Genomic DNA, 20,159 nt, shown 5'->3' with positions numbered 1-20,159 from the left:
GTCCGCTGCGCCAGATCCTTCTTTCCACGCACGTGCAAACTGTGGAACCAACTCCCATCGGCGGTGTTCCCACTAGATTATAACATGGGGTTATTCAAGGGGCGGACCAACAAATTCCTAAAAGGCCGGCAACGCATCGGCGGCTCCTCTGGTGCTGCAAATGTTCATGGGCGGCGGTAATCACTTAACATCAGGTGACCCGCCTGCTCGCTTGCTCGCTATATCTATTAAAAAAAAAAAAAAAAAAAAAAAAAAAAAAGGTTTTGCAAACTATACCTACCATGTGACATGGTCGTATTAAATGAAGGGGTTGTTGTAAGGGTAGGACGCTTAATATTTTTTTACAGATTTAAAATAAATTATTTAAGAAAATGACCTTATTTATCTACGAAACTACTGAGCCTAAAATTAAAAAATCCAAAATTGTTGTTTAATAAGATATTACATTAAAATTTATAAGAAGCCTATGGTCTTCATATAACAAGGGAATTCTCTCAATATTGTGCCTACCAACTTATATATTCATCGTACGGAACCCGCTCCACGCGAGTTTAACTAGCACTTGACGATTTTTTTCATTGTTATTTGTTCACAAGTCTGTAGTTGACTATGTCTGACATCTCGTTTACATTTATCTGAGTGATGAATTTTCTTGGCAGGGACGCTCACAACCTGAAAAAGGTACCTACTTCTTAATAATTGTATGAGGATATCGTCCTTTTTCGCCCGAGAGTTATTTAGGCACAAAAAAAACTACGAGCTCGCTCCCTAATTATTCCAAAGTAGGTGACACTGTAAAGTTTAAGTAGTAAGCCAAACATCGCTAATACCTAGCTGGTCGATTACGCAAAAACTGAATCAATTTTAGCTGCAATCTCAATTGTTGTGATTGACTGACTTTCTTCCATGTTTGCTGCAACAATGCATTTTAGCCAATAGCGAAAGAATGTCGGCCAATCAGAGGTGATCGCTATCGTCCTTACCCCCTTAGGGGTTGAATTTTCAAAAATCCTTTGTTAGTGGACCTCTACGTCACAATTGCTATCTGCATGCCAAATTTCGGCCTGATACGTCCAGAAGTTTGAGCTGTGCGTTCATAGATCAGTCAGTCAGCTTTTCCTTTTATAAGATTCTCCCAACATTTTTGTGTCAAGTAAGTACATTTCAAATAATTCATTATTTATCGGGCCGTTTACGGAATGCTGAATAATAAATTACACGCAGTCAGCTGCGACGATAAATTTTGTGCTGTCGTTTTGGGCATCCTCGGAGAATTGGGTGGTGTTAACCTTTACACATAGTGCAATGTAAATTTGATTAAACAATCATAAATAAAAGTTTAAAGGCCTGTTTCACAACATGTTCACAACCATGGAAATAGGAAGTAATAATTCCAGTTTCCATGAAATATGAATCATGAAACTGGAATGTTTCCATGAAATAGAGTTTATTTGCCAGCAGTGAAACAGGCTCTAATTAAGCCTAATTGTCACTTTTTATTTTTCTCTCGCATATTATGTGAAATTCTAGAAGTAAATTCAGAATTTTACATAATATATTGTGGTTTTAAATATCGAGGTTTTTGCTATAGGCCACATACCTAGTAGTAACCTATTAGTTCGTTTTATACCTGAATAAAATAATTTCCTTTTCTATTGGTACAACCTCTCCGCAAAATATAGGGTTACCTGCTAGGAACTCGCTTCAGCTCCGCACGGGTGCAATTTTTCTTTCATACAAACTTTGTTCTGATATGTTTCAACTAAGAATATCAAAAAATAAAAACAAATGAGTATAGACGCGTTCTCAACTGATAACATGCGGCAATTGTTTTTATTGAGGTAATAAGATACGTTACAGCTTAGGAAAAATCCTGCTTTCTACACTTTTAAAACCTGAGTGAGAAATCGTCATAATACCTAATATCAGTATTTAGCCTCAAACTCTGCTATAATATTTTGGATTTTTGTTGTCATGAAATGTCCTGAGGCCCATGTGCCTCCTTGCAAAGGCCTAATGTAACTAATTCCAGTGATTTACCTTCTGTATCTTCCTTCCTACCTTCGCCAAATCCAACCCTGCCGTGAGTTTTAGCTCGTCTTTCAACCCTTTGCGTTGCTTGCCTCTGTTTTGTGGAGTGAGAAATAAGTGTTAATTGTAACCCGTGTCTCGAGTGCCGTTATTAGCCCCGCAGGCGCGTTAAAACGTCTGCTTGTATTGTGCGGGTTCAAGAAAATCGCTTTATACGCTTATGAGTCTTATGTTTATTACTCTGAGGAGTCGTAAATGTATACGATTATCTTCACGGCTTTCATTCTGCAGCACGAGTTCGAGAAAATTTGTTCACATTTAACAGATAAAGTTATGAGAATTGTTGGTTGTCTTCTTAGTCATTGCTGAGGATCGCGACCTCTCCTATTAATCACATAATGTCCGTTGTTTACTCGAAAAACGCGGAGTTGTTCAAAACAAATTAAAAGTGGAGATTAAACTAGTTTAATTACGAGACTCCATAGAATTCTTGTGATTAAATTAGTTTAATCTTCATTTAAATTTTTGAATTTGTTTTAAACAAATAAATGCGATAGTAATGCTGTGAGCTTCCAGACCCTTCAGTATAACTTAGACTCGGTAGGATACGATTTGACCACCTATTTTAACGTATGATCAGATTTTAATGAGAATAACTGGCAGCTTACCGTGCTCTCTGAGAACAGGTAAAGGGGAAATTCGGATCTCCAAAGGCTTATTTAGTTACGGACTTGGCAAAGATATTTTAAAACTCCAGATAGACAAAGCTCATCAACTGTATTTTAAAAGTGAAGTATGCATAGCGACAGAGTATAGGTACGTAGATATTGGCGCGGGGGTCTTCGCACCTTTTGATATCTTCGAGCATGCAGTAAAAATTGGCAGGGTTGTAACTAGGCCCCTATGGTCAACTTTGCTACACTTGACCTTTGGTTTTTAATTACCCGAAGGGTGCTAACGGGACACTATAACTAAGACTCCGCTGTTCGTCCGTCCGTCCGTCTGTATGTCAGCGGCTGTATCTCGTGAAGCATAGCATAGTTGGAAGAGACTTCAAATTTTCACAGAATGTGTATTTCCATTGCCGCTATAACGGTACGGCACCCTTCCTGTGCGAGTCCGACTCGCACTTGACCGATTTAGTATGATTTCCATTTTATTTTATTTGAAAAGACTTAGTAAGAATCCTTTCTCAATATAACTCTTAACTTTTTACTATTCCTCAAGCATCCTACGTTGAAGGACAACATCGTTAGGATACCTGCATATTATTTCGGGGGAAAGTCGTTACTTGCCGCACTTCAGCGACGTTGCTCCTTATATACCTCTCTCTCCAATTCGCATGAGTCAAACAAGGTGAATAATGATTCTCCCAGTAAAAAAATTAAAATGGTAGGTACATATGAATAAATTCTGATAACATATCGATGCTCGCAAGGAACTAATCGCCTGTTTGCGACTACTATAAGATGTTATTTCAAAAACTTGGTTTTTGAGAAAAAACTATTTGCAATGGCTGTAAATTAGTTTCTATCGACTTTAGAAGGATGGCGTGTTCTGTGGGGTTAACCGTCCAGTCCATTAATCATAGATTAAGAAACAAAATGAATTGAATGCAACTTTAATCATTTACCTATAGGATAAATAGGTTTGAATATTGTTAGTGAAAAATGACACTATTCCGAAATAAAACATTGTATAGTCGCAAACAGGCGAAATGATCAACTGCAATTTTGGAAAAAACTTAGAATTCCTTTATCCTATCACAGGATTTTTTTGCAGATATACAAGCACTTAAGTAGGGACTCGTTTTTTTGGCTAACATAAGTTTGCGGTTGAATAGGCGTCTGGTATTTCGTTACATATTAAAGTCCCGTATAAAGCTCAAAGAAAATTGCGATGGTAAGAAAAGAACCGCTCCGAGACCGGGTGTACACTTTCTCATACAACTTGGGAACTGTACAGATGGTAGTAAACAATTCATAAACCATACAACAAAGTAGGGCAGTATCTACCTACCTACAATATAGCCCTATACATAGGTGTACTTTCCACGGCTAGTCATGAAAGGGGTTTTGAAACTTTCCAAAAATCAAAATCACTACCCATATTATAAATGCGAAAGTGTATTTGTTGGTTCAAGAGTTCGACATGATTTTTTGCATGAGTATTGAGTATACTTAAAGACTTGGAGAATGCCATAGGCTCTATCTATATCCTGGAAAAACAAAGAGTTCCCATGGGTTTTTGAAAAATCCAAGCCCACGGTGACGAAGTCTAAAAATCACCGTCTAGTAAATAAATAAAAAGTCCAAACCCGAGAGTATATCTAAAAATAGTAAATAGTGAAATATATTCACCCCACTTGAAAGCATTTGCCTGTACTCATATTTCTCTATTTATCTTGGGAAAGGTTTGTCCATTTTATCCCATTATTTTCGTACCATTTTACCACGTTTAGCTATAGTGATTTTGCTATTAACCCAAAAAACTTTTTCCTTGTTCCCTTCCATTTGTAATGATCCTAAACAAGTCTCAATTCGTCTGAAACAGAATGAGTTTTTAATTATTAATCCATACTAATATTACAAATGCGAAAGTGTGTCTGTATGTCTGCTAGCTTTTCACGGCCCATCCGGTTAACCGATGTAGACAAATGGTATAGAGATAGCTAGCACCACGGGGAAGGACTTTGGTCCCGGAAAATTAAAGAGGTTCCACGATATTTTTAAAAACCTAAATCCACGTGGACAAAGTTTCGGGCATCAGCTAATTGATACAGAGAGAGTATGCATCCCGGAGACATAGGCTACTTTTTATCACGAAAACACAAAGAGTTCACACGGGCTTTTAAAAACATAAATTCACGCAAACAAAGTCGCGGGTATCGTCTTGTTATAAATTATAAACAATACAAGAAAGTACTTATTTGCGCAAAAAAATTTGAGTACGTTCATAGACAGAAAATTATTCAAGACAGAACTCTCTTATAAACCTTCGAGAATTTTAATAAAACTGTGTAAATACACAGAGAAATAAATACAATAAATTCCGCTTGTAAGAAATTGTAATCTTTATATTCTATTATAGGTTCTATGAATAGTGGAACAAGGTCTATCAAAGACATTGTATTTCTTGTTACTGTACTGTATAAGAAAAGCGTAGGCTTGAATAGAGGCCGTCATATCTTAATATTATTATTAAACTTTGTTAAGGAAAGTGTACCTACTAATGAAAATTTTTACAAAGAAAAAGAACAATATCTGAGCAGATATCCTTTGCTCCAGAAATTAGTTGCATGAATGATATTTAGGTACCTACATGATTCTTCATCGAAGGATATTTAAATGAACATAATAAATCAGATAAAATGGAAATTTAATATTTTATTGCTATTTTCTAAGGCAGATAATTACATAATATAATATTGTGTATAAGTATTATTATAGAAGCGTACTCAACCTGTGCCAAGTTGGCAAAAGATTAGCTTAATTTTATTCTAAATTTCAATGCGCTCACCCAGAAATATCGTCGAGATATATTATAATATCAGGTACTAATTTATTACTAAGTTACGAATTTGTAAATTATAATTGTTGACTTTACTTTAAAACTTGTTTAGGATAGTATAGGTAAAGGAAGTCTTCTAAGCAAGGTACGAAAGCCCTATGAAAATCCGTTGAAGAATTTCTGATACCTAAAAGATGAAGTTCTGTAGTTATTATATTGTGTATGTGTGTGATAGCTGTGTTTGTTTAATGTGCACTGTCAGCGTTACTGATTTTATCATAAACACCTTACCACTTTGCTTCCATTAATTTAGCCTAATGTATTATTTGCCCGTATTGTAGAGGTTAGATATCTCTCTATGCGAAGAACTTTTAAACGAGTTTCAAGAATAAATAGGTAAGTTCGGTACCTACCCTTGTTTTGGCTTCACGACCATAAAAAAGGACTTTCAGTATGCAAGTACCTACGGTATCGTTTTTAGTTGTCCCTGATGTCTAGAAAATTCGTTTCGACTTTAATGTTGCTCTTATTACCTACTCTTTGATTTTCCTAGAGAGTCATAAAATTTACTTCATATAATATTCCCAGATCGCATGTGTCACGCAAGTTTCTACCATGCGGTATTATTAAGTTATCTCTTTTTCTCTATCAAATTACAAATGTAGTTACTACTTAGAGATGCAGCATATATTTTCTTAGCATTTGCATTCCGATTATTAAGAAAATATATTATATTATCAGCAATCTCTATGTTGAAAATACTAATTATTAGTCCATGACCACAATTTAATTATTTTTGTGTGATGTAACCACAAATTCACGGTTTTCAGATTTTTCCCTAATGTAGCTATAAGACCTACCTACCTGCCAAATTTCATGATTCTAGGTCAACAGGAAGAACCCTGTAGGTTTCTTGACAGACCGACAGACAGACAGAAAAACAACTACTACTTATCTACGAGTTATACACAAAAGTGTACGAATTTGTCTTCACTTTTTAAACTATGAATGTATGTATCTATGTAGCCTGTGCCACTATGTATCTACGAGTTATACACACAAGTGAACGAATTTGTCTTCACTTTTTAAACTATGAATGTATGAGCTTTGCTTACCTGGAGTTTGATGTGTGAATGATAAAAAAACAAGTTGATATTTTATAAAATCCCTTTCAAAGGACTGAGGGCTGCTAGTGGAATTTTTTTTGATTACTAAATACGCCTGCGAGCGCCTGTCCGCCTGGTATTTATTATTAACACTGGGTTTCAACTGTCAATAAAAAAAAGCTTTGAGCAGATTATAATGAAAACATACTTCGAATTTTGTATAAGCTCTTCTAACGGCCTGGTAGAGGACCTGTAGTGTTGATTTATGCTTTGATTAACAGATGCTATTCAATCATCGTGAGCTTGCCTGGTAAGTATTTTTTTACGCACAACAACTTTCTGGTCGTATGCTTGCCAGAAAGTCTGACTGCAGCCAAAATCTAGTTTACAAATTTGAAAAGAAAAATTAAAACTATAATTAAAACTCAAAAAAGTTGATCACGAGTTCCGTAATTTTTGATAAGTAGTCAAAAATTGCCTCGTAAAAAGCTCTGTCACTCAGCGTGGATGTCAGAAAACTATTTGTATGCTTGGAGGGTCCTAACTCCTAAGGTGCTACAATGGCGATCTCGTACCAGAAAGCGCAGATTTGGAAAGCCCCCTAAGTAGACAGACGACATCAAAAGAGTCACAGGGTTGCCGCTGGATTCAGGCGGCGGTGTGTGAAAGTTTTTTTTTAAATTAATTTTTCTACTCTATCTAGCAGTTGACGTCTAACAGTTGTTGATAATGATGATTTCTAAAATAAAAATAATAAATATAGCAAATCAAGCATTAATAATGAAACAAATCGCTGCCATTAACCGAACATGTGTTTTAAAATGGCTCATTATGATGGCATAATTATTCAGAGTGTAAATCGTTTCGGAAATGTTCCAGCTATTCGTTACAGCCAGCTGTATTGTTGGATAAACGTGGAAAACCCTCAATTGACGTTTTGATTTTAATTTTTTTTTTAAATAGGACTTATTTTTATTCCAAAACTAACTTCACCTTCACCACCTGAACGTTTAAGGGTGTCTAGTGCGTGTATACGATACTAAGTGTCTGGCAATGCATGACGTGATTTCTTATCCTACTCCGAAGAAAATATTTAAAAAAATAGACTTTATTCAAATATTCAAATAATTTATTTCAAATAACTTGAGATTACAGTAGCTGTAGGAGGTTGGAGCCTTCTTTTAGGAGTAGGCGAACTACTCCTGTGTCAGAAGACACCGCTCTTCCTTAACAATATTTTCATCAGCGATATCAAGCAAACGTGTGTGAGTTAGTAAGTGTATAGATAGATATATGTATGTGTGTATTTGTGTGTGTGTGTGCGCGTGTGTGCGTGTGTGTGTGTGTGCGTGTGTGTTGTGTGCGTGTGTGTGTGTGCGCGCGTGGTCTATGCTTATATTATGTGAGTATTAAACAAAATAGTCAAATAAACCTAGTAAGTACTACAATAGTTGTTATATGATACGTAATAAAAGCGATTCCACTTCATCATAGTTTAGTGATAACAGATACTTTTTCAAAATTTCTTTGCAAGCGTTGTATTTTAGTGGATATGTTTTAAGCTTCCTGTTAATCACGTTATATAGATAACTTGATTGTATGGAATATTGATTCCGAGCAAAAGCAGTTCTGGTTCGAGATGTTTTTGCTACAATAAATCTATTTCTTTTATTGGAAGGTGAAAAAGGTAAAGATTTGTGCTTCCTTAAGACTATGCTTAAAACGTATAGCTTTCTGACCGTAAGTAAGCCCGAGTCAGAGTAGAGCTGAGTAGTAGAAAACATATAAGGTTTAAAGAGCATAACTTTTAAAAGAGAGCGTTGGGCTCTCTCTAGCTCCAGAAGCTTTGTTTTGGCTGCTCCGCCCCAGACAGTTATGCAGTAAGATATAATGGATTGTACAAGAGTTAGATATACAGTGGTCAAAATATTTTTGGAAGCTATATGTCTAAGGTTTTTAAAAATCCATATTAATTTCCTTATTCTATTTGAGACTAAATCTATATGTGAGTACCACGTCATACGATAATCTAGCATCACACCAAGGTATTTGATAGTGGAAACTTTTTTTAAAACCGGACAGTTACAGTCTACATTATTGTCCAATTGTGCACATGTATGGATCTTTATTTTAAAATTAGAGACTGGTTGGGAACGTTCACATATGGTAAAACACATATAATTTGTTTTTTCTGTATTTAGGGTTAAGAGATTCAAGTTAAGCCACTTAGCAATTTTCATGAGCCCTTGTTCGGTATGATTACGAACATCTTCCCAAGAATTACCGGTGAATACAATGGCAGTGTCATCTGCGTACGAGATAACATTCCCATTTTTGTTTTGACGTAAGATTTTTTCACACCTTTATTACCCGTATATCTTCTAAAGCCACCATGATCCAAACAAACGTTTCTCCCAGCGTTGGGGACAATACACAGAGAAACTTTCAGCTTTTATAAAAAGGAAGTTCTGGCACGCGCTGGCTTTCCCTCTATTAGGACTGTCACTTGTCAGCCATCTGGAAAGTTGTCAAAAAACTGCAAAAGAATGTGAAAGGCTTAAATTTCCTAAACAGCTAAAAAAATCGAAAAAGTTTTTAATAAAATTTGTAGAAAATTGGGTTCTCTACAAAAAAAGATCCGTACTGTTTTTGGTATTTCTTATAGACCCCACTAATGTCAGCTAGTCTGAAGAAATTTGTCTTTTCCACTTTCGTCATATATTTGCTTCTTATAATAAGCTGCAAGACTTATGTAGTTGACTTAGCGAAAGGCACATACCTATCAAGTTGTGAGTCAAAATCGTGGAATTTCCGTAACCCAAAAAGAAACTTCGAATTACCCGGCGTTCTATCATGGCTGCCGGAAGTGACGTATGATGGCCCACGATTAATGACTCCGCCGGAGTTTGCTCTGATAGCGAATCAAAGTTAGTTTTAAAGTCTGACGGAATTCTTCTTGGTAATATATTGCTGAAACGCGATATTAGTTACATTTCCATAATACATATTTTGGGGGTAAGTACCTACCACCCGATAGTATGCCTTAACTTAACCTTTGAGAAACTTGTTTATTTTATATGTTTATTTTAATAAACAAGATAAAACACAAAAAACTGAAACGACCTACTAACTATCTACTTAAAATAACCCAAATAGAAAAAAACGAATAAGCTTTTTCTATACAAGTAGGTGGTAAGTAATATGTTTTCGCGATGTACAAAATAGATCTCATTTTGTCATAATATGATAGACGGAATACTAGACGAAGTTAACTACATCCAATTTATCAAAATCGTCCCAGTGGACACGATCATATTATTACGATGCTACTATAAAAATATCTATATGTATAAAAGTAGAATTTTTATTTTAAACGGAGTTATTGATCGAACTAGGGGCCGTTGGTAATAATAAGTCGCTTTTGTTATCGTAAGTAAGGACCTAAATCGGCAATTGTCTTCTAATTTCACCGCCGCTGGAGACAATAACTTTAAAGAACCCTAATGAAGAATAATAAATAATAGGTCTTCCGAAGTTCTAGTTTTTCAGAGGAGTCTTCAGAACTAGTGTCACATAAAAAAGCCAAACTGATGCCAAATGGTGCAACTTTTTATGTACCTCCTAGTGATATAATAACATACAACATTAATTTATTTCTATAGTAAATCTTAAACTTTAAACCAGTAAAGTCGTTTTTCATTGATATGAGTAGGTACACAAAAAAATTTCAACATCAAACCACGAATGTTATCTGTCAAACAATATTTACCGCTTAGGGATTTTCTTAGCAACTCACGGATTCCAACTTCCAAGGGCTGAATAGACCTTTTACATCCACCAAAAACGAATTTCAAATATTCATCGCAAGAATATCGTGAATAACGTCAGATCTCTCTACATAAAAATCTTCATAATATTATTTTCATAAATCATAACGTTTTGTGAAGAGACTTCCCGCTCTCCTCATTATGAAATGCCTGGAATGTCATAGATAAAATTAAATGTGTGAATTTTCTAAAGCACTGCTCTAAAAGTTTTCACCGAATATGAAAGTATTTTCACCAAAGCTTTATATGGTAGTTGTATTTTCATTTTATAAAATAAAGTTTTAATTTACCTAAACTTTATACTATTACTAGGTAAATACGAGATAGAGGGATCGTTTAACTCCAGTCAAATACGAAGAATCAAATATGAAATGAAATTTGAGAAATGGAGTTGTAATATAAATTTTCATACAAAATTTAATTTAGCTATTACATAAACTATTGAATAAGTAATGGAAACTAAATATTCGTTTCCTCTATCGCTGTCGACATAGCGATAGAGAAACCGAAATTGAATACGAACAAGATGTTCTTAACACATCCCCGATATGTTGGAGCTTCCGAACATTTCCAATACGTCTTGTCATAAGACATGTAACGAGTTTGAACAAGTGACGCGTTGTGACAATATTGAAAACTTTACGCGCTAAGTATTTTTAATATACTCTTTACGTAAGAGGCAGTTTTTGAGTTTCCGTACATATCTTCTTCAAATTTAAAACATTCTTAAAATTTAATCACGTTTTGTTGACTTAAAATGAACAACTTTTTTTAACCTCTTTTTTTGTAATTCACCTAATGAAAGTATTACAATAAAAAAAATAGTTAAGTATAATATGAGTTTTGCCCCTTATCCTAGAATATAAACACACTCCAAAAATATTATACCAACTTTAAATAAACGTTCGAATGTAAATTATAAAATGGCAACTATTATGGAATAGAATGGTTATTTAAAATATTATTGTAAGTAGCTCGTTTTCAATTAAAACCAAAAACCCTTATACAGTTTAAACATGTTGAGAGGTTTGACTTTAATAACATTTGTTCTATCTACGAAGACCCGAACGTCCATTCTAGGGGTGAAACAGGAGTCGTTCCAAAAACATACGTGATATTAATAAATCTGTACCGATATTTTTTTTAATTATTTAGAAATCTGTACCGAATTAATTATATTTTAGTTAGAGTTCATTAATTATGAAATAGTTACAAACAAGATTGTAAATCTATAAAGTTCGCCGCTTGCCGAAAGATGTTTTGGAGACTCAATAAACACTAAATCTATTCATGTGTGAATGTAGAGAGTTACTGTCCTATTTGTTCAAAGAAATATTTAACTCTACAAAAACAGAAAGTAACAGTTTCAGATCTATCTGGAAGAAAGACATTACGAGTATCACTAGTCTTTTTTTTTTTTGAGTAGTTGAACACTGATATTATATTTCATGAAAGGAAATACAAGTGGAAGTTTCATAGATTTTTAGGGTTCCGTACCTCAAAAGGAAAAACGGAACCCTTATAGGATCACTTTGTTGTCTGTCTGTCTGTCTGTCTGTCAGTCAAGAAACCTACAGGGTACTTCCCGTTGACCTAGAATCATGAAATTTGGCAGGTAGGTAGATCTTATAGCTGACATTTGGGGAAAAATCTGAAAACCGTGAATTTAGGGTTAGATCACACAAAAAAAAAATTAAATTGTGGTCATGAACTAATAATTAGTATTTTCAACTTTCGAAGTGAGATAACTATATCATGTGGGGTATCATATGAAAGGTTTTCATCTGTACATTCTAAAACAGATTTTTTTACATATCCCATCAATTTATAGCAGTAAAATATAAAACCGTTCTCTTACCGCCGAGTTAATAAAGGAATAATAAGAATCCCCCGACGGATATTATGCCTGATCATTCAACTACGTATCCCTACTCCCTAAGGCTCCCAAGGTAGGTATAATAGTATCTAATGGCATTTTGTTACGCAAGCATTGTATTATAATAATACTAGCTTATTCCCGCGACTTCGTTCACGTGGACTACACAAATTTCAAACCCCTGTTACCTGTAAACCTTTAGGGATTGAATTTTTATAGTAGCTATCTGCATGGCAAATTTCAACCCGATCCGTCCAGTAGTTTGTGCTGTGCGTTGATAGATCCATCAGTCAGTCATTTTGTGGGGATCCATCTTTTACCTACTACTCCTTTTGTACTTATTCAATTTTCATTGATTGTTTAGTTCAAAGTTTAGTTAAAAGTTTCTGACATAGTACCACCAGTGTACTGGGTGGCCCATAAGCTGAATTTCATCGCCGGGCTTTAGCGTGCTTTAGCTAGACGAACGAACATAGGCTGCTTTCTAAAACCGAAAATCAGAGCTACCTTGAGATTAAAAAAAAACTCAATCTATGCGAACAAAGTCGCGGCCATCGTCTTGAACAAATACAGATACAATACAAAACAAAGGTCTAGAATGGCAAATCTCTTAACCACCACAGCTCTGTCATTGACATTAATTCTGACTCTTTATATAAGTTTCGGGAAAAGATCTTTGCATATTGGAAGTCTTGAGTAGGAAGTATTATCTTTAATCTTATTGATGTTTGTGTTTTTTATTTTGTCACATATGTTTGTAAATGTTGTATTAACTTATAATTGGCGACTGCACTTAGTAAGTAATATTTTCAGAATTAAGTTTTTTTTTAAATGTATTAGTGTAAGTAGCCGTTAGTTAATTTAATAAATAAAAAAAATAAAATAAAAAAATAAAATAAAATGGCATTCGACCAAATTAAATTTGTACTAGACAAAGCGCTTAACTTTATATAGTTAGATGAATATTGAAAAATGTAAATATTATTGCTTTTCAACAAAGGAGTGGGATGAAATAACGCAAGAATTTAAGAAAAAAATCGTTCTTTTTAGTAACGTATCTACAGCCATATATTCTGTGCTACAGCTTCGTGATTTAGGGTCAGTAATAAAACATGTATAATATTGTATATGTAGGTAGCTCCATTTCGTCCATCTGTTTGTGTGTGCAGCCATTTTACTCAAAAATTAAAAAACCGGCCAAGTGCGAGTCATACTTGCGCACCGAGGGTTCCGTACCCGGGTATTTTTTCGACATTTTGCACGATAAATCAAAAACTAAGTAAGTGGTTAAGTACCTAATGCTTGTTGTTGGTTCACAGAAAGGATTTTTATTTGCATGTCTACGGAACCCTACTTTACCACTAAGGTATTTCATTATGGACCAGTTATTTAAGGTCTGAGGTAAATTTTTTCGATATAAATTCTCGAACAAAAGTCTAATAATTTATCAAATGAGAAAATAATATTTTTAATAAAAAAAATTGCGATCAAAGCTTTTGCTCAAATAAATTCATCTTAAAATGTAATAAAACCAGCGTTTTGGAGCCTGTCGCTGGCAGTTGGCGCTACGCTCGCAAAAAGCGTAGGCACTTGCACCTAATACCTATAGCTAAGCCAATTTTTTTACTTGCCTGACGATTTATCATATTGGGCGAACGTGACGTCACCCCTTGATGAATAAATCCACCTTACTCTCTTTATGAGCATAGACGCCTTTGTGGGACTTTAATAGACGGATGATGATGATTTTCCATTAATTGCTCACTCAGACGAGTTGCAGGCCGCTGGATTCAGGCGACGCAAGACCGTGGCGTGTGGAAGTCCCTACAAGAGACCTATGGCCAGCAGTGGACGTCTATCGGTTGATGATGATGATGATCAACCCATCGCTAGTTCATTACTGAGCAAGAGTCTCCTCAGAATGAGAAGGGATCCGCACTTGGTCAGCGTGGTAGACTATGGTCAACCATAGTCTATCACGCTGGCCAAGTGCGGGTTGACTGACTTCACTTATTTTTGAGATCATTATGGAAAACTCTCAAGATTTCCTCACGAGGTTTTCCTTCACCATAAAAACGAGTGATAAGTACTTAATTGCTTAAAACACATATAACTCCGATAAGTTAGACCTCTAACCCCGAACCCACTGACTAGGAAGCTGACGTTTTAACTACTAGATCATCACCGCTTTTTCCGACAATATTAACCTATTTGTTTTCTTAACAGGAACTGGCAGCAACTACACCAACGCAAAGGAACTGGCGTGGCATCCTCATCGCGTTGCTGGTCATCGCAGCGGTGTTAGGACTCATTGTGTTCAGCATAGCATTGCTGACACCAGCTGTTGATGATGGGAGAGGACGGGGGAAGAGACCAACTCTTGAAGACGTGTTAACGGATCACTATAAGCCTTTTAATGGGACCTGGCTAACAGGTAAGTTTAAAACTTATGTTCACATACCTGAAAACAAGTACCTAATTTAAAAGTTTAAAAAAACCCCGACTGCGATCCGCTCTGCATGTTTTTCAGCCCGCACATAAAATCCGCCATTTTGATTTATTAAGAACTAACTGATACGCGCAACTTCGTACGCGTGGATTAAGGTTTTTAAAAATCCCTGGGATACTCTTTGATTTTCCGGGATAAAAATCCTATGTCACTCTCCAGGTCTTTTCCTATACCCTTCAAAAAATCACGTCGATTCGTTGCTCCGTTGTGACGTGATTAAAGGACAAACCAACAAACAAACACACCACCAAACGAACCATTTGAACCATTGGGTAGTTACGAGCAGACATTAACGGACATACATACAAGTCAAGCTCAAACCCCTCCTTTTTGACTTGACCGCAGTTGGATAGTAATGGGCTGGGGATCGGTAGGAAAATAGTCCGAGCGCACAGTCTATAACCTTGTCTGTGGCATTACGCTAATTGACTAAAGGATTGCGACTGTCTGGTGCCTTACCACATATTTTATGTCTATGATAAAGTAGTGATAAAAATAGTGTCTGTAATAAAAAGGGCTATCCGGAAGACAATTATACCTACTCGTAAGTATACAGTACTCATAGTATGGGTGCTATGAGTAGTAGTTGGTTTCTACATATCAATAATAATATTGTAACGGAACACCATAGTCCCAGCTACAATTTTCCATAGATTTTTTACAATCGTCAAATCTGCCAATTAATCTAATGCAGGATTCTGAAGATTTTAATACCTAGGTACTTGTAAGTTAATTTTACCAGATACTTTCGTAGCAATGAATTATGTCGAAGAATTGATTACATCCTGAGCTGAATTATTGAAGAAAACAGAACGATTTATCAAAACTTTTGTTATTAGTCAACAAATTTTCTGTTATTAATTACTTTGTAATTTGAACACTGTTTCGATTTAGTCATTATGTAAATCTTTTGTGCTTATTCACGCTGAAAGCGTGAGTGCAAAGTTATTTACGCGTAGCTACTAGCTAGGTCTATTCGTATTCACATAATAATACATATCCATACTAATAATATATATGCGAAAGTGTGTCGGTCTATCTGTTTCTCTGTTTGTTACCTTTTAAAGACTCTTTTGTTTAACCGATTTTGACTAAAGGTAAAAAAATTGCTCAGAGTCACTCAGATGAGATCAAAAAAGTCGAGGACGAGTCTAAAAGTCCATGCAAAAGATCTATGTCTTAAAGTGGACGTCTATCGGTTGACAATTGTGAACCAGCGATTCGTTTGTTTTCGTCAATCCACCTAGTGGAGGTCCGCGGTACCCTCTGCTACAAAAGAGGCTCTGGCAACCGACAAATGACGGCATAGCCATTTTAAAGTGGCTAGACTGGATAAATGGCATGGTGTCGGACAGTAGAGACACTGGTGCGAGCCCTGGGACCAACACGTCTGCCAGAGCAGCAAAAAGCATGTTTATTGTTTTGCTTTCTGTCATAAAAGGAAAGTAAATATAGTCTGACATAATAGCATCCAGATTTCTAAAATATCTGGTTCCAAAAATAAAAAATAAAACCTCCGTTGTAAGAGTTTTTTGCTTCTGTTGGTTTAATATTGTTTCAGGTTTAATTAAAATATAATTTGATACGTCTGGATCCGTCAAGTTATAATTAAAATTTGTTTTTAAACAAGCAGGCAAGCGCACCTGCGTTCATCAGAAAAATAGATTCAAAACTTTTGGACATTAAGTAGAGACCCTGCTCAAATAATATAATTAAATATCTCTGGTCCTCGTAGATTTTTCCAAATGCTTTAAAATGATTTCGTTATGTGATGTACCTAACAATAATTAAGTTTATTAGTTTGATTAGGTTATACACTGCAGTTTTGCGGTCTTGTTGGTTTTGTGCAAATATTGACAAAGTAAACATTGCATCAGAGTAGGTAGGTACTTACATTTTAATTTTTACTCGGAGTAGGTACTTTTTGATAACACTTTTTTTTATTCCGATACAAGTAAGCTCTTGACTGCGATCTCGTCTGGTATTAAGTGATGATGCAAGCTGGTTAACTTGAAAAGGGTGGGGCAGTTTTCTATACAATACCTAAATTACCGCAAGGCCGGAAAATTCCCCAAATAAATATTTCTATGCAACTTTTCTCTATAGTCAACCTTGTTCACCATTCCTTGGGCAGTGTACGTGAGAATGGACGGTAGGTAATTGTATCAATAAATATTGGTTTATTTTGGACGTTCTCATTCTTCAGATTTAGATAACTTTTCTTTATAAAATTTCTTGCTAAGTTTACAAAGATAATTCAAAACACACACACACACACACACACTCACACACTTTTTTTAAATAGAGATAGCGAGCAAACGAGGAGGCGGGTCACCTGATGTTAAGTGATTACCGCCGCCCATAAACATTTCAATGATCAAGTTCCTCTGGTGCTGCCAGAGGAACTGCCGATGCGTTGCCGGTCTTTTAGGAATTTGTTGGTGCGTCCCTTCAATAACCCCGTGTTGTAATCTAGTTGGAACACCGTCGGTGGGAGTTGGTTCCACAGTTTGCATGTGAGTGGAAAGAAGGATCTGGCATAACGGACGGTTGAAGTGCACCAGAGACCCAGGTACACATGAGACAACTTATTAAGTATTTTTAGATTATTTACGTATTTTACTAGCTTCTTTTTGCAATTTCGCCCATGGTGGATTTATGCTTTAAAAATCTCTCAAAACCTTTTCTTATCGTGAGTTAGTACTGACGAAACATTTACATAAAAACATGTTGGAAACTTTATTTTCTGTTAATAATTGAACTGTCGTTTGCATTGTCATATAATTTTAGCATTTAATTTACCACTGTCATATAATTTTCTTTGTTGAAGAGAAACTTGTTTGACATTTAATAGTCGCAAACGCAGTCAATAACTGAAATCTGTTAAATAATTTACCCGACCCGAGAGTTATGAGCATGAGTTTAGGAGAAGTTATGAGATTTGTCACAAATGACGACCTGTCAAACATCACAATGCTTGATGTTGTTTGGTGCAAACTCATTGTTAGCGAGGGTCTACTTAAAAATCTCAAGCTATACCAACGCTTTGTGCAGTAGGCACGTTGTTGTGAATGCAGCCAGGTGATGCTTTTATCGGTCCAAGATTACCACATTGCAACAGTCCAAAGAAAGCATCTTGCCTTTGCACATAAATTGTGTCTTTATTAAAGACATCCCTATTTTAGCTTAAAATAAAGGTAGGCACCTTCCAGGAATTACCTAGTTTGGAACGTTTGCGCTCGTTTCTAACAGACGATTGTTTTTCTGTTTTACTTGATAGGTATATATTTCAACAGTATTTACTCGTAAGAAAAGAAAATATTTGAGTTAGGTAAAAACAAGTTTCCAAGGTTCCAACTTCAAAGTTTGAGTAAAGAGAATCTACAGTAGAAAACGAAAACAGTTCTCTGAACTTGTCAGAACTAACTTTACCGGGAATCCTCAAACACGTAATTTTTCAACAGAGTTCAATAACGACGTTCTTACGCCAAAATCTCTCTTATCGCATATGCAGTAAGATCCTATACAAGAATGTGTATCGTAGAAAAGGACTGAGGCTTTCGAAAAATAGGAATATAAATTACTGCCTTTCGCAATTTATGAAAAAGTTTTGATTGTATATATTTTATTTTTACTTTTTTTATACTTACAAAATAATATGTCTCAGCAAAAACCGGTTAAGTGCGAGTCAGTCTCGCTCATGAAGGTTTGCGTACCATCGTACAACATTATATACTTTTTTTTTTACATGGTGGCCATTTTCAAATCTATAAAAATTCAAATTCAAAAATGAGCTCTCTACCTATTAAGGCTCATGAGATACAGACCGCTGACAAACTGACAGACAGACAGACGGACGAACAGAGGGGTAATAGACTTCCGGTGGCACCTTTCGGGTACAGGACCCTGAAAATCAAAGGATAAAATAAATTTGCAGTTATTTTAAAGTAACGAAACATTAAGTAACGGATTCTTAGAAAACGGTCTTATTAAAAAAGATGTTAACTCTCTAGTTTAATTATTAGGTAAAAGAAGTACAAAACTTGTTTAATATCTGGAGATATTCTTTAAGCGAACCTTTTCACTTTCAGTGAAATAATGAAGTAAGAAGCAAATACTTCTTTGTATTGCATACATTCCAAATAAAAAGCGCCCTGCTTTGAAACAATATTCGTAAAAAATGTGTATTATGCCTGATATGCTTATCTAGTCCTATCTCGTTTCGTGAATGAACGTTCGCTTGGTTGCGCACGTAAAACAGCTTTTAAACATCTATTGAATGAACCGATATGAACTTTTATGGCACAAATTTAAAGAGCTTTACAAGCAAATGGTCTAAACAGAGCTTTTGCATTTATAATCTCGCCGTAAGTGACAGGATTACGACCACCCTTGTAGTAGTTCTAGAAAAAAACGACTTGGAAAATGGATAGTAAATAATTAATTGACAACGCATAATATACAATTTGGAACCCTTGATAGGTGATCGTTTTCTTGTATATACAGCTTTCATGTGCGCAGACTGAAATCAAATTAAGTACTCGGCGATATTACCTAGCCAGAATGATGAAAGCACAAAGGCGAGTTAGTTCAGTAAATGTTATTAAATGTTGTGGGTGGAGGATGGAAAAGCAGAAATTTCAATCTTATATTTTATAATCTAAACTTTAAAACAAGTTCGTGGCACATTGAAAGTTATTTTGACTGACATCTAATGCTACGCAAAGAGACACTATAATATATTACGATGCATATACATACTAACTTTAGTGTATTTAGCATAGGTAAGTATCATATTCGTAATTTCATCATCACCATCATCATCAACCGATAGACGTCCACTGCTGGACTAACCTAGGTCTCTTGTAGAGGCTTCCACACGCCACGGTCTTGCGCCGCCTGATTCCTGCAACTCATCTGATGTCGTCCGTCCACCTAGTGGGGGGTTTTCCAACGCTGCGCACTCCGGTGCGAGGTTGCCATTCCAGTACCATGGGACCCCAACGTCTATCGGTTTTCCGAACTATGTGCCCTGCCCATTGCCACTTCAGTTTCGCAACCTGTTGAGCTATGTCGGTTACTCTAGGTATCCTATGGATGTCCTCATTTCTGATTTGATAACGTAGAGAAAGTCCAAGCATAGAATCTCTCTCCATCGCCCGCTGAGTGCCTCTGAGCTTTCTTATGAGGCCCAGAATTAGTGTAATTCGTAATCTATCCTATCTCTATTGCGTATATTTTGATACTAAACTTTGATACAACTTTCAACCTTGCAACCCTCTTCATAATACTTTATTCTA

The 20,159-nt window shown here is 35.7% G+C and overlaps 1 protein-coding gene across 14 annotated transcripts in view; it reads left to right on the top strand.

The window, feature by feature from the left end:
- The window catches only part of LOC117983993 (inactive dipeptidyl peptidase 10), a 279,553-nt gene that overhangs the window by 212,468 nt on the left and 46,926 nt on the right, over positions 1–20,159 (top strand). For all 14 annotated transcript variants that reach the window (XM_069499615.1, XM_069499614.1, XM_069499613.1 and 11 more), the window contains one exon: positions 14,577–14,784. In XM_069499615.1, coding sequence (XP_069355716.1) covers positions 14,577–14,784 — 208 coding nt within the window. The remainder of the gene's footprint in view (positions 1–14,576; positions 14,785–20,159) is intronic.

Source organism: Maniola hyperantus, chromosome 7 (genome assembly GCF_902806685.2).
Source record: "Maniola hyperantus chromosome 7, iAphHyp1.2, whole genome shotgun sequence".
Taxonomy (NCBI): Eukaryota; Metazoa; Arthropoda; class Insecta; order Lepidoptera; family Nymphalidae; genus Maniola; species Maniola hyperantus.
The sequence above is the reverse complement of the archived record's forward strand: the minus strand, read 5'-3'. Positions and strand labels throughout refer to the sequence as shown.